At 36.9% G+C, this 13,211-nt stretch overlaps 1 protein-coding gene across 2 annotated transcripts; it reads left to right on the top strand.

The window, feature by feature from the left end:
- The first annotated feature begins 205 nt into the window (after positions 1 to 205).
- On the top strand, positions 206 to 10,254 carry mAChR-A (muscarinic Acetylcholine Receptor, A-type). Of its 2 annotated transcripts, none has more exons than XM_066728606.1 (5): positions 206 to 1,146; positions 1,235 to 1,514; positions 1,728 to 1,854; positions 1,994 to 2,314; positions 3,040 to 10,254. In XM_066728606.1, the coding sequence occupies exons 1-5, from the start codon at positions 678 to 680 to the stop codon at positions 3,571 to 3,573; spliced, it is 1,731 nt and encodes a 576-aa protein (XP_066584703.1). In that variant the 5' UTR covers positions 206 to 677; the 3' UTR covers positions 3,574 to 10,254. The 2 variants fall into 2 exon arrangements, with proteins under 2 accessions (XP_066584703.1, XP_066584705.1); XM_066728608.1 differs by having other exon boundaries at positions 1,997 to 2,314; positions 3,040 to 10,253.
- Positions 10,255 to 13,211: the final 2,957 nt, after the last annotated feature.

The raw sequence follows: 13,211 nt of genomic DNA, 5'->3' as shown, positions 1-13,211 counted from the left end.
TGACGCGGCGTGAAGTTTGGTGGTGAAAAAGGGGGGTGGGGTGGGACGAGAATTGGGAGCACAAAGGGGGGCGACAGAGGAGGAACCGGAAGTAAATATTTGTCGACGGAACCGGAAGAGATCGGGTGGACTTGGAAATAGGGTCAAGGGAGAAAGGGGCAGTGGGAGTGGGGAATAGTGGGGGGCTGAATTGGCAGAGGCGGAGGGGTGCGGAGGCACGCGCGTGCAAGAGAAAAGTGCATGCGTGCCTCCAGCCCTGGGGGTGCGAAGAAGAGGAAGAAGCCGGAATTCCACTGGTAGCGAGAGGCCTCCGGAAAACAGAGGGAAAGAAGGTGGGATAAAAAATCAGGGGGACCTCGAAAATAAGGGGGAAACCCAACCTCGGCTTGGCGACCAATGAAACTTCTGGAAGCATTCGCTCGATGGGCAGAGGCGCCAAGTTTCGTGTCCGGCATGTCGCGCCTAAGCGTAGACTCGTACCCCTCGCAGCTCCGTCGACGGTTCTCTGGAAGGGACTGGCTGGAGCTCGCTGAATGAGAAGGGTGGGCGAGCTAGAGTGGGGAAGAAGGGGAGGAGGAGGGGAGAAAATTTGGCAAAAGAGCGTCGATGATCATTGACGATCGATGCTTGATCCTGCTGAGCGAGGATAAACGCGAGATTTGATCGTTTTCACAGAGATGAATATTAGCTCGGTCGTGGAGATCTTCGGCAATGACAGCTACAACGTCAGCAACGGTCTCGACTGTGACAGTCAGCCCCATCAATACGGGATATGGGAGAAGTCGATGATAGTGATCATCGCTTCCATATTGAGCTCGACAACGGTCATCGGGAACATCATGGTGATGATATCCTTCAAGATCGACAAGCAGCTTCAGACCATTTCCAACTACTTCCTGTTCAGCCTGGCCGTGGCTGATTTCGCCATTGGCCTCATATCCATGCCCCTCTTCACCGTCTACACGGTCCTCGGCTACTGGCCCCTGGGCCCCTTGGTCTGCGACACTTGGCTGGCCCTCGACTATCTCGCTAGCAACGCATCGGTTCTCAACCTGCTCATCATCAGCTTCGACAGGTACTTCTCCGTCACCAGGCCCCTCACTTATCGTGCCAAGAGAACCACTTGCAAAGCTGCTACTATGATTGGTGAGGTTTTAAAGATTTTTTATACATGTATCAATTGTGATTTTTTTCTTTTATTATTTTTCTGATAACGCCGTTTTATACGTGGCAGGCCTGGCATGGGGCATATCTCTGCTTTTATGGCCACCATGGATTTATGCTTGGCCGTATATCGAGGGTCAAAGAACGGTGCCCATCAATTCCTGCTACATCCAGTTCATCGAGACAAATCATTACATCACGTTCGGCACAGCCATCGCAGCTTTTTACGTTCCTGTCAGCGTTATGATATTTTTATATTTCAGAATTTGGAAGGAGACTCAAAAGAGGAAAAAGGAGCTACCGAGCTTGCAAGCTGGGACGCAGGACGCCAGTAAACGCAGCAACTCGAGGTAGCTTTTTACGTTCTCCACGAAACACTCCGCGTAAAATCGATGGAGCGATAATTGATGGACAATTTTTCATTATTAATACTCGCTATATCAATTATCCTAATTGAAAGTCATTCGATAACGATGAGGATTTGTCCAATAATCGCTGTAATCGATGTTACGTGCTACATTTTTTTCGGGGGTGAATGAATGAAGAATGAAATTTTTATTCAGCGACGAAGCTTTGGACATGGACGATTGTAGAAGGCCGCGTAGCGAGTCGAGCATAGCAGCCGATGAAATTAATGCTACTGGCTACGCCACGTCATACATGGATAAGCATTATCCTCAATACAAGTCGGTTAGTAAGGAAACAAGTTTTCAAATTAATAGTTGTTTATTTATTTATTTTTATTTTCTTTAAAGTTAAATTAAAAACAATATATATATATATATATATATATATATGTATATTCTAAGAGAACGCGTTTTTTTTAAAGCAGCACAGACCGTTTTCATGGGCGTGGTTGAAGATGTGGTGCATCGCGTGGTGGCACAGTGGCAGGGAGGACGATGACGAGGACGACGAAATCGGCGGTATCGATAGTAATCGTGCCATGCACAGATACGAGGAAGCTCTGACGCCAATCTCAGCGGAGACGCCCTTACCCAGCACAGTTTCTAGGGGCGATTCTCTCAGCGAGATTCACGCCACTGGCCTGGCTATCGACAAAATGACCAGCATCATCGAGCACCACGACTATCGAAAACCGAACACGCGATCTGGCGAATTCGCCACCAAAAGCATCTCCACTGATTCTGTGAGAAACCATCAGTTTTTTTTTTTTATGCAATTTTGTAACACTTGATTCACTCCTTATGGAGGAGATAAGAAAATGTTTATATCTCCTTGACTATGAGAGATTTCAATTTTTCTACAGGGTCTTTTTCAAAGCATCTCTTTATATATCTACACATTTTAGAAGATTTTAAGCAAAAAAATTGAAATTTGTTCTGGTTTTGGGATGAGCAAATTCTTATGGCTTTTGTATCGTGATGATTTAAGTAGTACATATTATACAGGGTGTCTGGTTAGCTCGGTGTTAAAATAAAATGAATTAAAGAATTATTACCGATTAAAAATTCTTTAATTCGAGCCTCGCTATTGCTCAGGCATTGCTTAGAATTAAAGAATCCAGGGATTAATAGAAATTCTCAAAACCAAGAATTTGTAATCTCGAGCATAACTATTGAATTATTTTCTAGATAAAGAAATATACAAGAATATTATGTTTAAAATCACTCGCTCTTAATGAATGTATAAATTATAGAAACGAATCAACCAGATACCTTTTAAAAATATTCTACTCTTTCTCCCTTTCCCCCATTTTCCTCTTCTTACACTTACACCTATACAATTCTTATCTCGTTATAATACATTTATCTCACCGTCCCTTTCTATTCACACTATTTATCTCTCCATTCTTGTCCGTCGAACAAAGCACAGTAGCAGGAAATTGACGCGGAGCATTTTTCTACTTTGAAGGTTTACACAATATTGATAAGACTGCCGAGCCGTGAGAGCAACGGGGCTGGAAAATTCAGTAGCGAAGTGCCGAGCATCAAGATGTTCCACGAGGATGACGCAGCTAGTCCATCGTCGTTGATACGTCGGCCCTCGCAGATGCCGGATATAAGGATACCGTTGACCAACAGGAACGTGCCAAGGACGTTGACGAACAAAGGGATCCTCGTGCAGAAGATGCAGCCGAAGAAGAAGAAGAAGATCCAGGAGAAGAAGGCCGATATGAAAGCTGCGAAAACTCTGTCGGCCATCTTGCTGGCGTTCATCATCACGTGGACCCCCTACAACATCTTGGTCCTCCTAAAATCTATCACGCAATGTTCTTGGCACATCCCGCAGAGTCTCTGGGACTTTTTCTATTACCTTTGTTACATAAACAGTACTGTGAATCCCATGTGTTACGCCCTGTGCAACGCGGCCTTCAGGAGGACCTACATTAGAATCCTCAAGTGCAAGTGGACCCGTAGAAACAGAACTGCGGTCGATCGTGGATGACATCAGTAAACGGCGTGCTTCGATTCTTGCAACTCGACGATCGAGCCGTTCTCCAAAATGGCGCACTATTTATTCGTCGTTCGTTCACCAAAACCGAAGCATCGCTGTCGAATCGTCATTATTGTTGTTCCTGTAATTAACATCGTTATATCGTCACTAATATCATATATTGTTCTTCGCAAAAGTCGCTCGCCAATTGTTTTTGGAATATCGAAGGGTTTTTGCAGGTGTTTTTCTCGTCTAAAGTATTTATTTACGAGGAGTGATCGAGTTTGATAAATCTCCTACGGAGTTTTGGGGATTTTTCTATTGTCTTTGTTGCTTCAGCAGTATCTATACTGTGAATGCCATACGCAGCGTGGCCTTCGGAAGGACCTTAATATTAGAATTCTCGAGTGCAGGTGCACTCGTCGGAAGAGAATTGCGGTCGATCGTGGACGACACGAGTATATAAACGGTGTGTTTCGATTTTTACAATTGGACGATCGAGCTATTCCAAAGTGGCACAATATTTATTCATCGTTTGCTCGTTCGTTGATGTACCAAAAGCGTCGCTTTCGAATCGTCATTACTGATGTTCCTGTATAATCAACATCATTATACTGTCCTTCCTGTAATTAACATTTAATTATATCGTCATTGTTTATCGCGAAAAATCGCTGGCCACCTGTTTTTGGTACATCCCACAGTTTTTCCAAAGTTTCTTTCATCGTGTAAATATTTCTTTAACGGAGAGATCGCTTTTCGTCAATTTCCTAAAGTGTCTGGGACTTTTCTATCGACTTTGTTACTTGAACAGTACAATGCGAATGCCATGTGCAACGTGGCCTTCAGGGGGACCCATACGTTGGAATCCTCAAGTGCGAATTAACATGAAACAGAACTGACGTCTATCACGCGAGATACATCGGTAAACAACGGTTATCGATTCTTATCATTCAACGATCGAACTAATCCACTATGACGCAATATTTATTAATCGTTCGCTCGTTCACCTCCCAAACGCGTAGCAACATTGTCAATCGATGACGATCATCGTGGTTATAACCTCGTTCCTCTAGTTAAAATCATTATATTATACCAGTGTTATCATTATTTATCACGGAAAAGCTTACCTATAGTAAACACAAAAGTGCACACAGAATATTTTAAGAATATTTATAAAACATACAAACTTTTAAAAATATTCTGATAATACTTTTATAACATTTTACGAATTTCTGTCTTTTTTCAGGAGTTTTTTTTTTTTTTTTTTTTTTAAATAATTTTGGATATAATTCTTTTTTTGGCAACACTTTCTGCCCTCTTTGCACTTTTTGCAGTTTCAACACTTGTACGAACACAGAGAAATAGTATACCGAGAGTGTAGGAACCGAGTGAAACGAAGAAATATTTTGTTGCACGAAACGTACTGTGAAATTGTGCGCCGTATACTCGAGACTTGGGGAGTGTTCACGGCAAGGTCAGCACGGAATTGCATCATCGTCATCGTCATCGTCATTAACAAATTTACCCTCGTTATACGAGCACGAACGATCGCACAACGCACCACGAGCTTTTCCGTTACTTCTCTCTTCTCCTTAATCATTGACCTATACCACTGTTTCGAAAAGAAGTCAAGTTTCGCTGTGTCTGTACGTCTCTTGTTCTCTCTTCCTTTCTCTCTTTCCATTTCACGCTCGAAAAAGTATTAACAAGCTTAAATCGCAATAAACTCGTGCGAAAAAGATTTTTCATCGCCAGGATAACTGTTCCGTAATAAGCACTCTGCGATAAATTCTCCTGCTCGACTGTGCTCGTCCTTTTTTTCTCTTATTTTTGTTGCGGTGGAGCTCTTCAGGAATAGAGATGGAAAGGAGCGTTGAGAGGAAAGGACAAAGAGAGTTTATCGAGTTCCTATATGCAGAAATTGAATTTTCTCCTTTCGCGCTGGTTGACGTACCTATCTGGTAAGACTCGACAATGTTCCTACGACAAACGCGCAGCTTTATCCGTTGCTGCGAGGAGCATCGAAATTAACTTTTTTTATCGTCGCTCTAAAAAAAGAACCACTTGGCTACTCCAGCGACGAGTATTTTTCTCGCGGAGCTTCAAGAAACTTGGTATACTTTTATATGGTATAATTCTCGCTCTGTCGTCGAGCTAACCCGAGAATACTGGCATTCTTATAAGTGTAATTGAAATTTCGTCACGCCGAGAGAAATCGTTAGGGTCAATTCTATTGCAATTCCCAAATTATCGATTTATGAGCAAACTTAATATTTCTTCACCAAGGAATCACTGTAACAGCAATCCCCAAAATATATTCCTATAAAATTGACACATCGCATACTTGATATTTTAGTACGAAGGAACCACTTGGAGTTATTTTCTTGTTTTGGTCCATCGAGCCTACTCTATCATTAGAAATTGCTTCCTAAAATTTGACAATGAGGAGGATCGACTGCTAAATTATTTTTAAACGGAACTTTCGCAATTCTTATTTCTATAGCTTCTGCTTCGAACCATCAGTGGCAATCTTATACATGGGGATATTTGATCTTCTAAGCATCGAACGGGACAATGCTCTTTGCTCTTCGCGACAATTGTGGGAGAAAATGCTATATATTTCGACAGTGTTAACTCGAGGCAGGGCGAGATAGTAGCGTGATAAGAGATGGAATAGCGCTAAATATAATAAAGCACGCACGCAGCTCGATTTCCAAGTTATCGAAGTATAATGTAACGCGGATACTGCCATTGATATAACAATTATTGATACGTTTCCCTGAAGCTTGGATAAAGTCCAGGTGTTCAGGGTATAGATACATATATATATATATAATAACAAGCACTGCACCCTTATTGCGAAAGGTCAACTTGTATAACAGTAATGGATCTTTGCAATTCTTACTTTTCGGCACTAATTACATCAACTAGTGAAGAAGATGAAGAAAATAAGTCGAAGAGTGAAAACCACTGTTGATTGAAAGGAGAAGAGCCATATAATTGGCTCGTACGAACGATACAATCCAATAACGATCGAGCGATAGAAATAAATCCTTCGATGATCCATTACTCTTATAAATTTGTCGAGTAAGGGTGAAAGTTATTTTTCGCGACTCGTTTCATTTTCCCACTGCATGTATTCAAAAAATTACTCCGAAATATTCGTTAGAGCGACCACGGAACAACTTTTCGCTAATAAATTGTGTAATGATATAATTATCTTCGAATGGATCGATTACAATAAACCATCCCGTAATTAAAAAAATATCCAATAATCGCTATTAAAGAATGATACATAAATAATGGTTCAAATGGAATATAAATAAGCCTTGCCCATACCAATCGCGTTAATAAAGACGAGCGATTGGTCGAAAAAGCGTTGATACCGATCACGTTAATTTAATCGAATAGGAAAAGTTGTGGAACACAATCGCATTTAGTATTGATAATATTACGGACGATATTTTTCCGAGTGCAGGGAGAATGACGAGTGAGCAGGAGACACGCTACATCGCACAAAATAAGATGAAACGTTCTATTTAAGTCTCGCGTATCGGGGTAAGAGATTTTACTTACTTAAAACTACTTACAATTTAGCGTGTACGTTAAATAAGCGAGGCGAGGCACGGAACGGTGAAGCTAGTCGAGGCAAAGGTAAAGAAAAGGGAGAAAAAATAGAATCGCCATAAAAGAGGCAAGGTCGAATATGAAAATTGCCAAAGGAGATTGAAAAGTGGCGCGTGTTCGAATCGTAAACGATATGCACCGACAACGAGGCATTACACAGGTTGACTGAACGTTTAACGTCACTTTACAATACCCATAGCGTAGCTTTTCTTATATTAACATTATTAACAAATTAAAAACTTTAACGTTGACTCGGTCAAGGTCGTACAAGGTCACTGGTCATAAAAGCGTATATATATATATACATATTAAGAATCGCGGAATCGTAATTGGTGTACATTTTAATAAACAGGATATAGCGAGCTATAATATTGTAAATGAATGTTTTAAGTGTAACAATAGTCGAGGTGCAGGGAGCTGCAACGAGAATCGTGGCGATGTGTATGTATGTGTGAATAATGTAAATGGTGGATATTGAGGAGACTGTGTGAAAGCTGAAGCTGAAGCTTCTCACTAGATCCAATTCTTCCGTACTGAGGAATGACATTCTAATTATACGTGCCAAACAGAAGCTTTAAGGTTTAAAGTTATTGTACGATGGAAATTGAGAGATCTGGAGAGAGAAGAAAAGATAGGCGTATGCTATATATTATATACTATATATATATATATATATATACATAAGTATATATTTGTTGGAAGGCGAGAAGAGGAAATACAGGGCTGTTGTTTCGCTTCGGTAGAGAGTGAAACTTTTCTATTGATCGACGTGAGAAGGGGGGAGGGGGGTCGTGAGAATATCGTCTGGCGCATGTTAGGTAAATTGGCTCGCTTTTGGCAAAAAGCACAATTTGCGGTTAATTTGAGCAAGAGCAGATCTTTGCCAAAATTGCATGGCGAATTTACGAAGATGCCAATTTGCTTAGTGAGAAAAATGGTGTTCGAGCAAATCGACGAATCCAGCATGAGTTTTCTGCTGCCATCACTACTATATATACCACTTATGATCTCCTCTGTTTACAAAAATCTACAGCAGGCGTTTCCATTGCACGTGTGTTAATCGTTGCTGCATTGATTACAGATGAATCCTTGAAAACGTGATTGGGTAAGCTCGTCATTTCCGGAATTGATTATATCATACTGTGTACTGCGCTGTATGTGTATATAATATTTTCGCGTGATTTTTTATATTTATCGACAAAATTTTGCAAGAGATTTTCTCATTTTTCTCTGGTAATTTTACGTTGAGAAGGAAAATCTCGAGGGGACTTCGCGATAAATACACTATACATATAGGTTGTTAGTATCCGAAGCTGTAAGAGCTATGGTAAATGTTACTATATTTGCAGATTAATCGATGTTATTTAAAATCAATAATAGGGTCTCTCTCTCTCTCTCTCTCTCTCTCTCTATTTCTCCTGCCCCCTCCCCCCCCCCCCTCCTAGCATCTCTGATATTTCCCAAATTATTACGTAATATATCTTGATATATTTCCATGCAACGACTGCAATCAGGTGAATAGGGAATTGAAAAGAAAATTTTACAGCTATACGCTGACACTATTCGCGCAATAAGAAAATTGAAAAGCTTATCAATTAAACCTTAATAAATGCAATCATACCCAAAATCGATTGAATATTAATTTGTTAATTTGCTAATTTATAATAAAGCTATGTTCATTTTCGACGAGTTTTATTTCACACATATTATACAGAACAAATTATAAGGAGGCGAGGATCCATATATAGATATATATGTATATGTAAGAGGAGAATAAGAAATTGAAAAATTTGTGAAAATGTTGACATTTGCTTTTATTCTGCCTGATTTTTTGACTAAAAAATATTACGATTGCAATAAAACGCTGTCGAAAGCATATTATATACGTGAACAAATTTATAAACGATGAACAATCATGATCTCGATATTTTTACCATGATTGAAAAGAATTATCTATTTATTTGTAAATAATTATGCATTTAATAAAAATTAATATAAAATATAATTTCAAATTGCACGTTATTAATGATTATAGTACATATTACAAACACATAGAACCTATATTAATTTTTATAGGATTATTGTTGATCGTTTTGATCAATATTTTCTTATTAACCATGATGGTGAATGATGTAGTAATTAACTGGGGACAGAGGAAGGGGAAGGACATTTTGAACTTTTTTACAAAACCTTTGAATAATTGTATCTTTGCAAGAGATTGTTCGAAGCTGAATTTTTCTGAAACACCTTGTTACGTCGAATCACTAAAATGATATCGAGGAAAATTATTTTTTAATATTATACATTCTCCTTTTAATATCATCATTTTTCAGTCTCCATTTTTATCTTATAATTTCGTATAATAATATTATTATTAGCACAGAAAAAATTCATTGGCACAAAATTTAGCTTCTTACATCGTAGGGTTAAGAAAAATTTGCATATCAGAAGAATTATAATTCTATCAAAAAATGATATCAGAATTAACACAATTATAGCTTGATAAAAGTTTGTCATTTGTAACTTTTAATGGCATAAAATATGTTTCTCTTTTCCCAACAGAAAAATTCACACTCATGAAAGAATTAATATATTATATTCGTCGAATCACACCATTGAATTACTCAGCATCGTCTTTATTATTATTATTCTTATTACAAATCTAATGAATCTAGAATGACGAGGAAGATAAGACTCGTAAAATTCTTAATATAATAATAATCACAAACGATATATATACTATGATACAAATAACATTGCAATGTACCGTGTTTATAAGATAAGAAAGATTGATAATTAATTATAGCATACGTGGCTCGCATTTCAATATTTATTAAATTAACGGAAATCTATTTGTAAATAATTTTAATATAAATTTGTATAAATGAGGGATGAATAAGAGAGTTAAATGTGATACTGTAGAAAACAAGCAAGTCTATGTAATATCGTCAAATATAACAACAAACAATGCGGTCGTATATTATTATAATAAATTTTTAATATGAAACATATATGCTATAATAATTATGTGTTTAACAATGATACGCGTGGAATTTAGATCAATTTCATCTGATTTGCTTATTATGGTAAAGGGGGGGGGGGGGGGGTATGTAGATTCGAAAAATCTACTTTTTATTCACCAATGCCCTGCTAGCCATTTCTTTAGACCTAACTCAACGCGTAATTTCTAAATTCTAAGCAACGCGATAATGCTAAAAATATAAATCTATTGCGAATTGTGCTGAGCATTTGTCACGTTGATATATTAGCCTTTTGATACATTTTTAAAATATTTTATCGCTCAACTAATTGATCCGAATGTAACTGTAACGATTGATTTTTTATTTTGCATTTAGTTATTCGAAAAATACACAGGTAGGAAAGATTGTGAGGATTTTTTAAATGTCTATCCTTCTGTGTAACATTTATTGCAAAGATTTTAAAAAAAGAAAGACTAAAAATAAGAGAATATTGATGCAATGGTTAAACTAATAAACTACATTTGGTATTAGGTAATTATCTCTAAACAGTTTTATGTAAAACGTTAATATAATATCGATGTAATTTACCGAGGGATCTTTATTGTTAAAGCGTTTGGTATGTACTTATATGTATAGGAATAGATAAGGACCACATAAAATATTCCTAGTTGTAAAATTGTATTTCGATTTTAAGAGATGGCTGTGCCAGTTGTAAAATATTTTAGAATAATTACGAATATTGTAATTAACAGACAAGGAAGAAAGAGAGAGAAAGAGAGAGGGGGGAATATAAGGAAGTAAAAGAAGCAGAGTAATTTATTCAAAATGTTATGGCGAATTAAGGGATAATGCAAGATAAAATCTATTGTTAATATTAACAAAGGTAATTAGAGGGTAAACAAGGCTTATGGCGTTCATTAATACATATTCATGGTGCGTAGCCCTTGCCAAATCAACTGTTTCTCTCGCCATCTCACTCTGGAGAAAAAAAGTAAAACCTCATGCAAAAAATTGCATTTGCATATTTCGGGATTTTCCAGATATAAAAATAAATATATTAAACCCTACGCGATTTGTGTTATGAACGTGGCTTGAATATAACCGAGAAATTTCATTTATTGACTTATAACCGAACAACTTTATCAGAATCCATTTCGAGCTTTACTTATTTTTACTTTTGATCATTGGGAAATCTTTTTGATATATGAATCTCGTTAAAGTTTTTCGCTCACTTGTCAAAAACTTGCTTTTCAGTGTCTCTGTGACCTGGTTTTCTACTGTTGAGTTTGTTGCCTTTGAATTTAAATAAGTGGTAATCACACAAGGGCAAGTGAGCCTTGTACAGTAGATGAGAGAAAAACTTACCACTTGAGTTAACGGAGAGAGAGAGAGAGAGAGAGAAAGTGGTCGTTAAAACGGCACTGCAAGAAGAATGCTCATTGTGTCAAAAGATATAATCTGAATTACTTCTGCATCAGATTTAGAATTAATTGCTCCTATCTTAATTTTTCGCTCGCAGCGCAAAATTGAGGAAAGGAAAAATCGCCTAGCACTAAGAATCTTTTTATTCTTGAACAAACAACACCATTTTAACCCAAAACCGACGAGAATTCGAAGATAATAAAAATATTCTGGAAAAGTACATAACGGAAAATAAAAAAGATAAATAATTGCAGAAGATTTATCCAAAGCGATAAATTTTGGTTGGTGTGCGCCTTGAAAAATCTGACAATCACAGTATTAATAATTATTTTTCATAATAATACTTTCGCGAATTTGAGGAATTTTAAAGTATGGACTCTTTCTTGCATGGTATTTTGTTTAATTGACTTATCAGTATAAAATTATCGTGTCCCTTGTGAGAGCAAAGAAATGATAACGATAATGGTGGTTTTTATTTTCCTGTAGCGATAATAAATGTTTTTGATTCTGGCACAAGGGCAAACTTTGCAACTGACAAGCTTAATCGATAAAATTAAATTTCAGAAAAAACTGAATTTTATAAATTCATTTTATGGTTTTGAATAGAATTAAATATATTGATTATAGTATAGTACACAGGTTGATCTGGCAGGGGTAGCCTCCAACACATTTAACACTAAAATTTATGGGCTTTTAAATTAATGCATATTGTATAAATATACATGACGCCTGCTCTATATGATATTATAAAAAGATGCATATTAGATATAAGCTAGGATGAAAGTTTGATGATATTGAGTTGGCCATGGTAAAAACGAACGTGCTTGCGAAAAAGCTCGTTATTGCACATTTAGGATTTGAAAGGTAAACACGCACATTCATGGACTGCAATGTTGCGAATAAATACATAACATTTCAATGTTTAATTAGATGAGACCTGACCGCAAGGCGTGAATGTCTAACAGGGAATATAAATATATATATAAATAAATATGCATATGCACACATATACAGGGTCCGTCACGTAAAATGCCCTAAAACAAAGAAGATGCAAGAGGACATGCATCTCTTTATGTAATTACAAGAGATATTAATTTTGCAAAGGGCCTTTTCAAAACCTCTTACTATTTGCATTTAGAGAGGTCTCACGCAAAATTTTGATATCTTCGACAGTTACTGTTTAACAGATAAATATATAAATGTTTTCTTTACGTACATGCTTTGGGATGTTTTAAATGACGAACTCCATATATATATATATATATATATATATATATATATAACTACATTTAATAAGTATTTTAAAACAAATAAGAGATAGCAGTTGCATTAAAGTGTCTCTAAAAATAAAATCATATTTCCATAATCTCAATGTTAATAAACATGAATTCGTTCTGTAAAGCTCTAAATAATGAGAAGCTATGAATGAGAATTATAATTTTTTAATGTGAGACGATCAAGGCAATTATTTAGATGTCCGCGTATATCGATATACATATAAAAGATCAGCTGATTGAAAGGAGCATACTCTTTGTGTGTATTAAAGATTTATTTGATAAGCTTATAAAAATATACATGTATGAAGATTTATAAATATGCATATGTATAATGACTGATCAT

Source organism: Prorops nasuta, unplaced genomic scaffold (assembly GCF_024137725.1).
Source record: "Prorops nasuta isolate Cenicafe-Biocafe unplaced genomic scaffold, Cenicafe_Pnas_1.2 PNAS00006, whole genome shotgun sequence".
In the NCBI taxonomy this organism is placed as follows: domain Eukaryota; kingdom Metazoa; phylum Arthropoda; class Insecta; order Hymenoptera; family Bethylidae; genus Prorops; species Prorops nasuta.
Note: the sequence above shows the minus strand (reverse complement) of the source record. Positions and strands in the feature narration are given on the sequence as shown.

What these genes read in the sequence shown, in the direction of transcription:
- mAChR-A (XM_066728606.1), top strand. Translation starts at nt 678, where the DNA reads ATGAATATTAGCTCGGTCGTGGAGATCTTCGGCAATGACAGCTACAAC. An exon ending in CAAAGCTGCTACTATGATTG is followed by an intron (nt 1,147 to 1,234) that starts GTGAGGTTTTAA and finishes TATACGTGGCAG; the next exon opens with GCCTGGCATGGGGCATATCT. An exon ending in AAAGCATCTCCACTGATTCT is followed by an intron (nt 2,315 to 3,039) that starts GTGAGAAACCAT and finishes TCTACTTTGAAG; the next exon opens with GTTTACACAATATTGATAAG.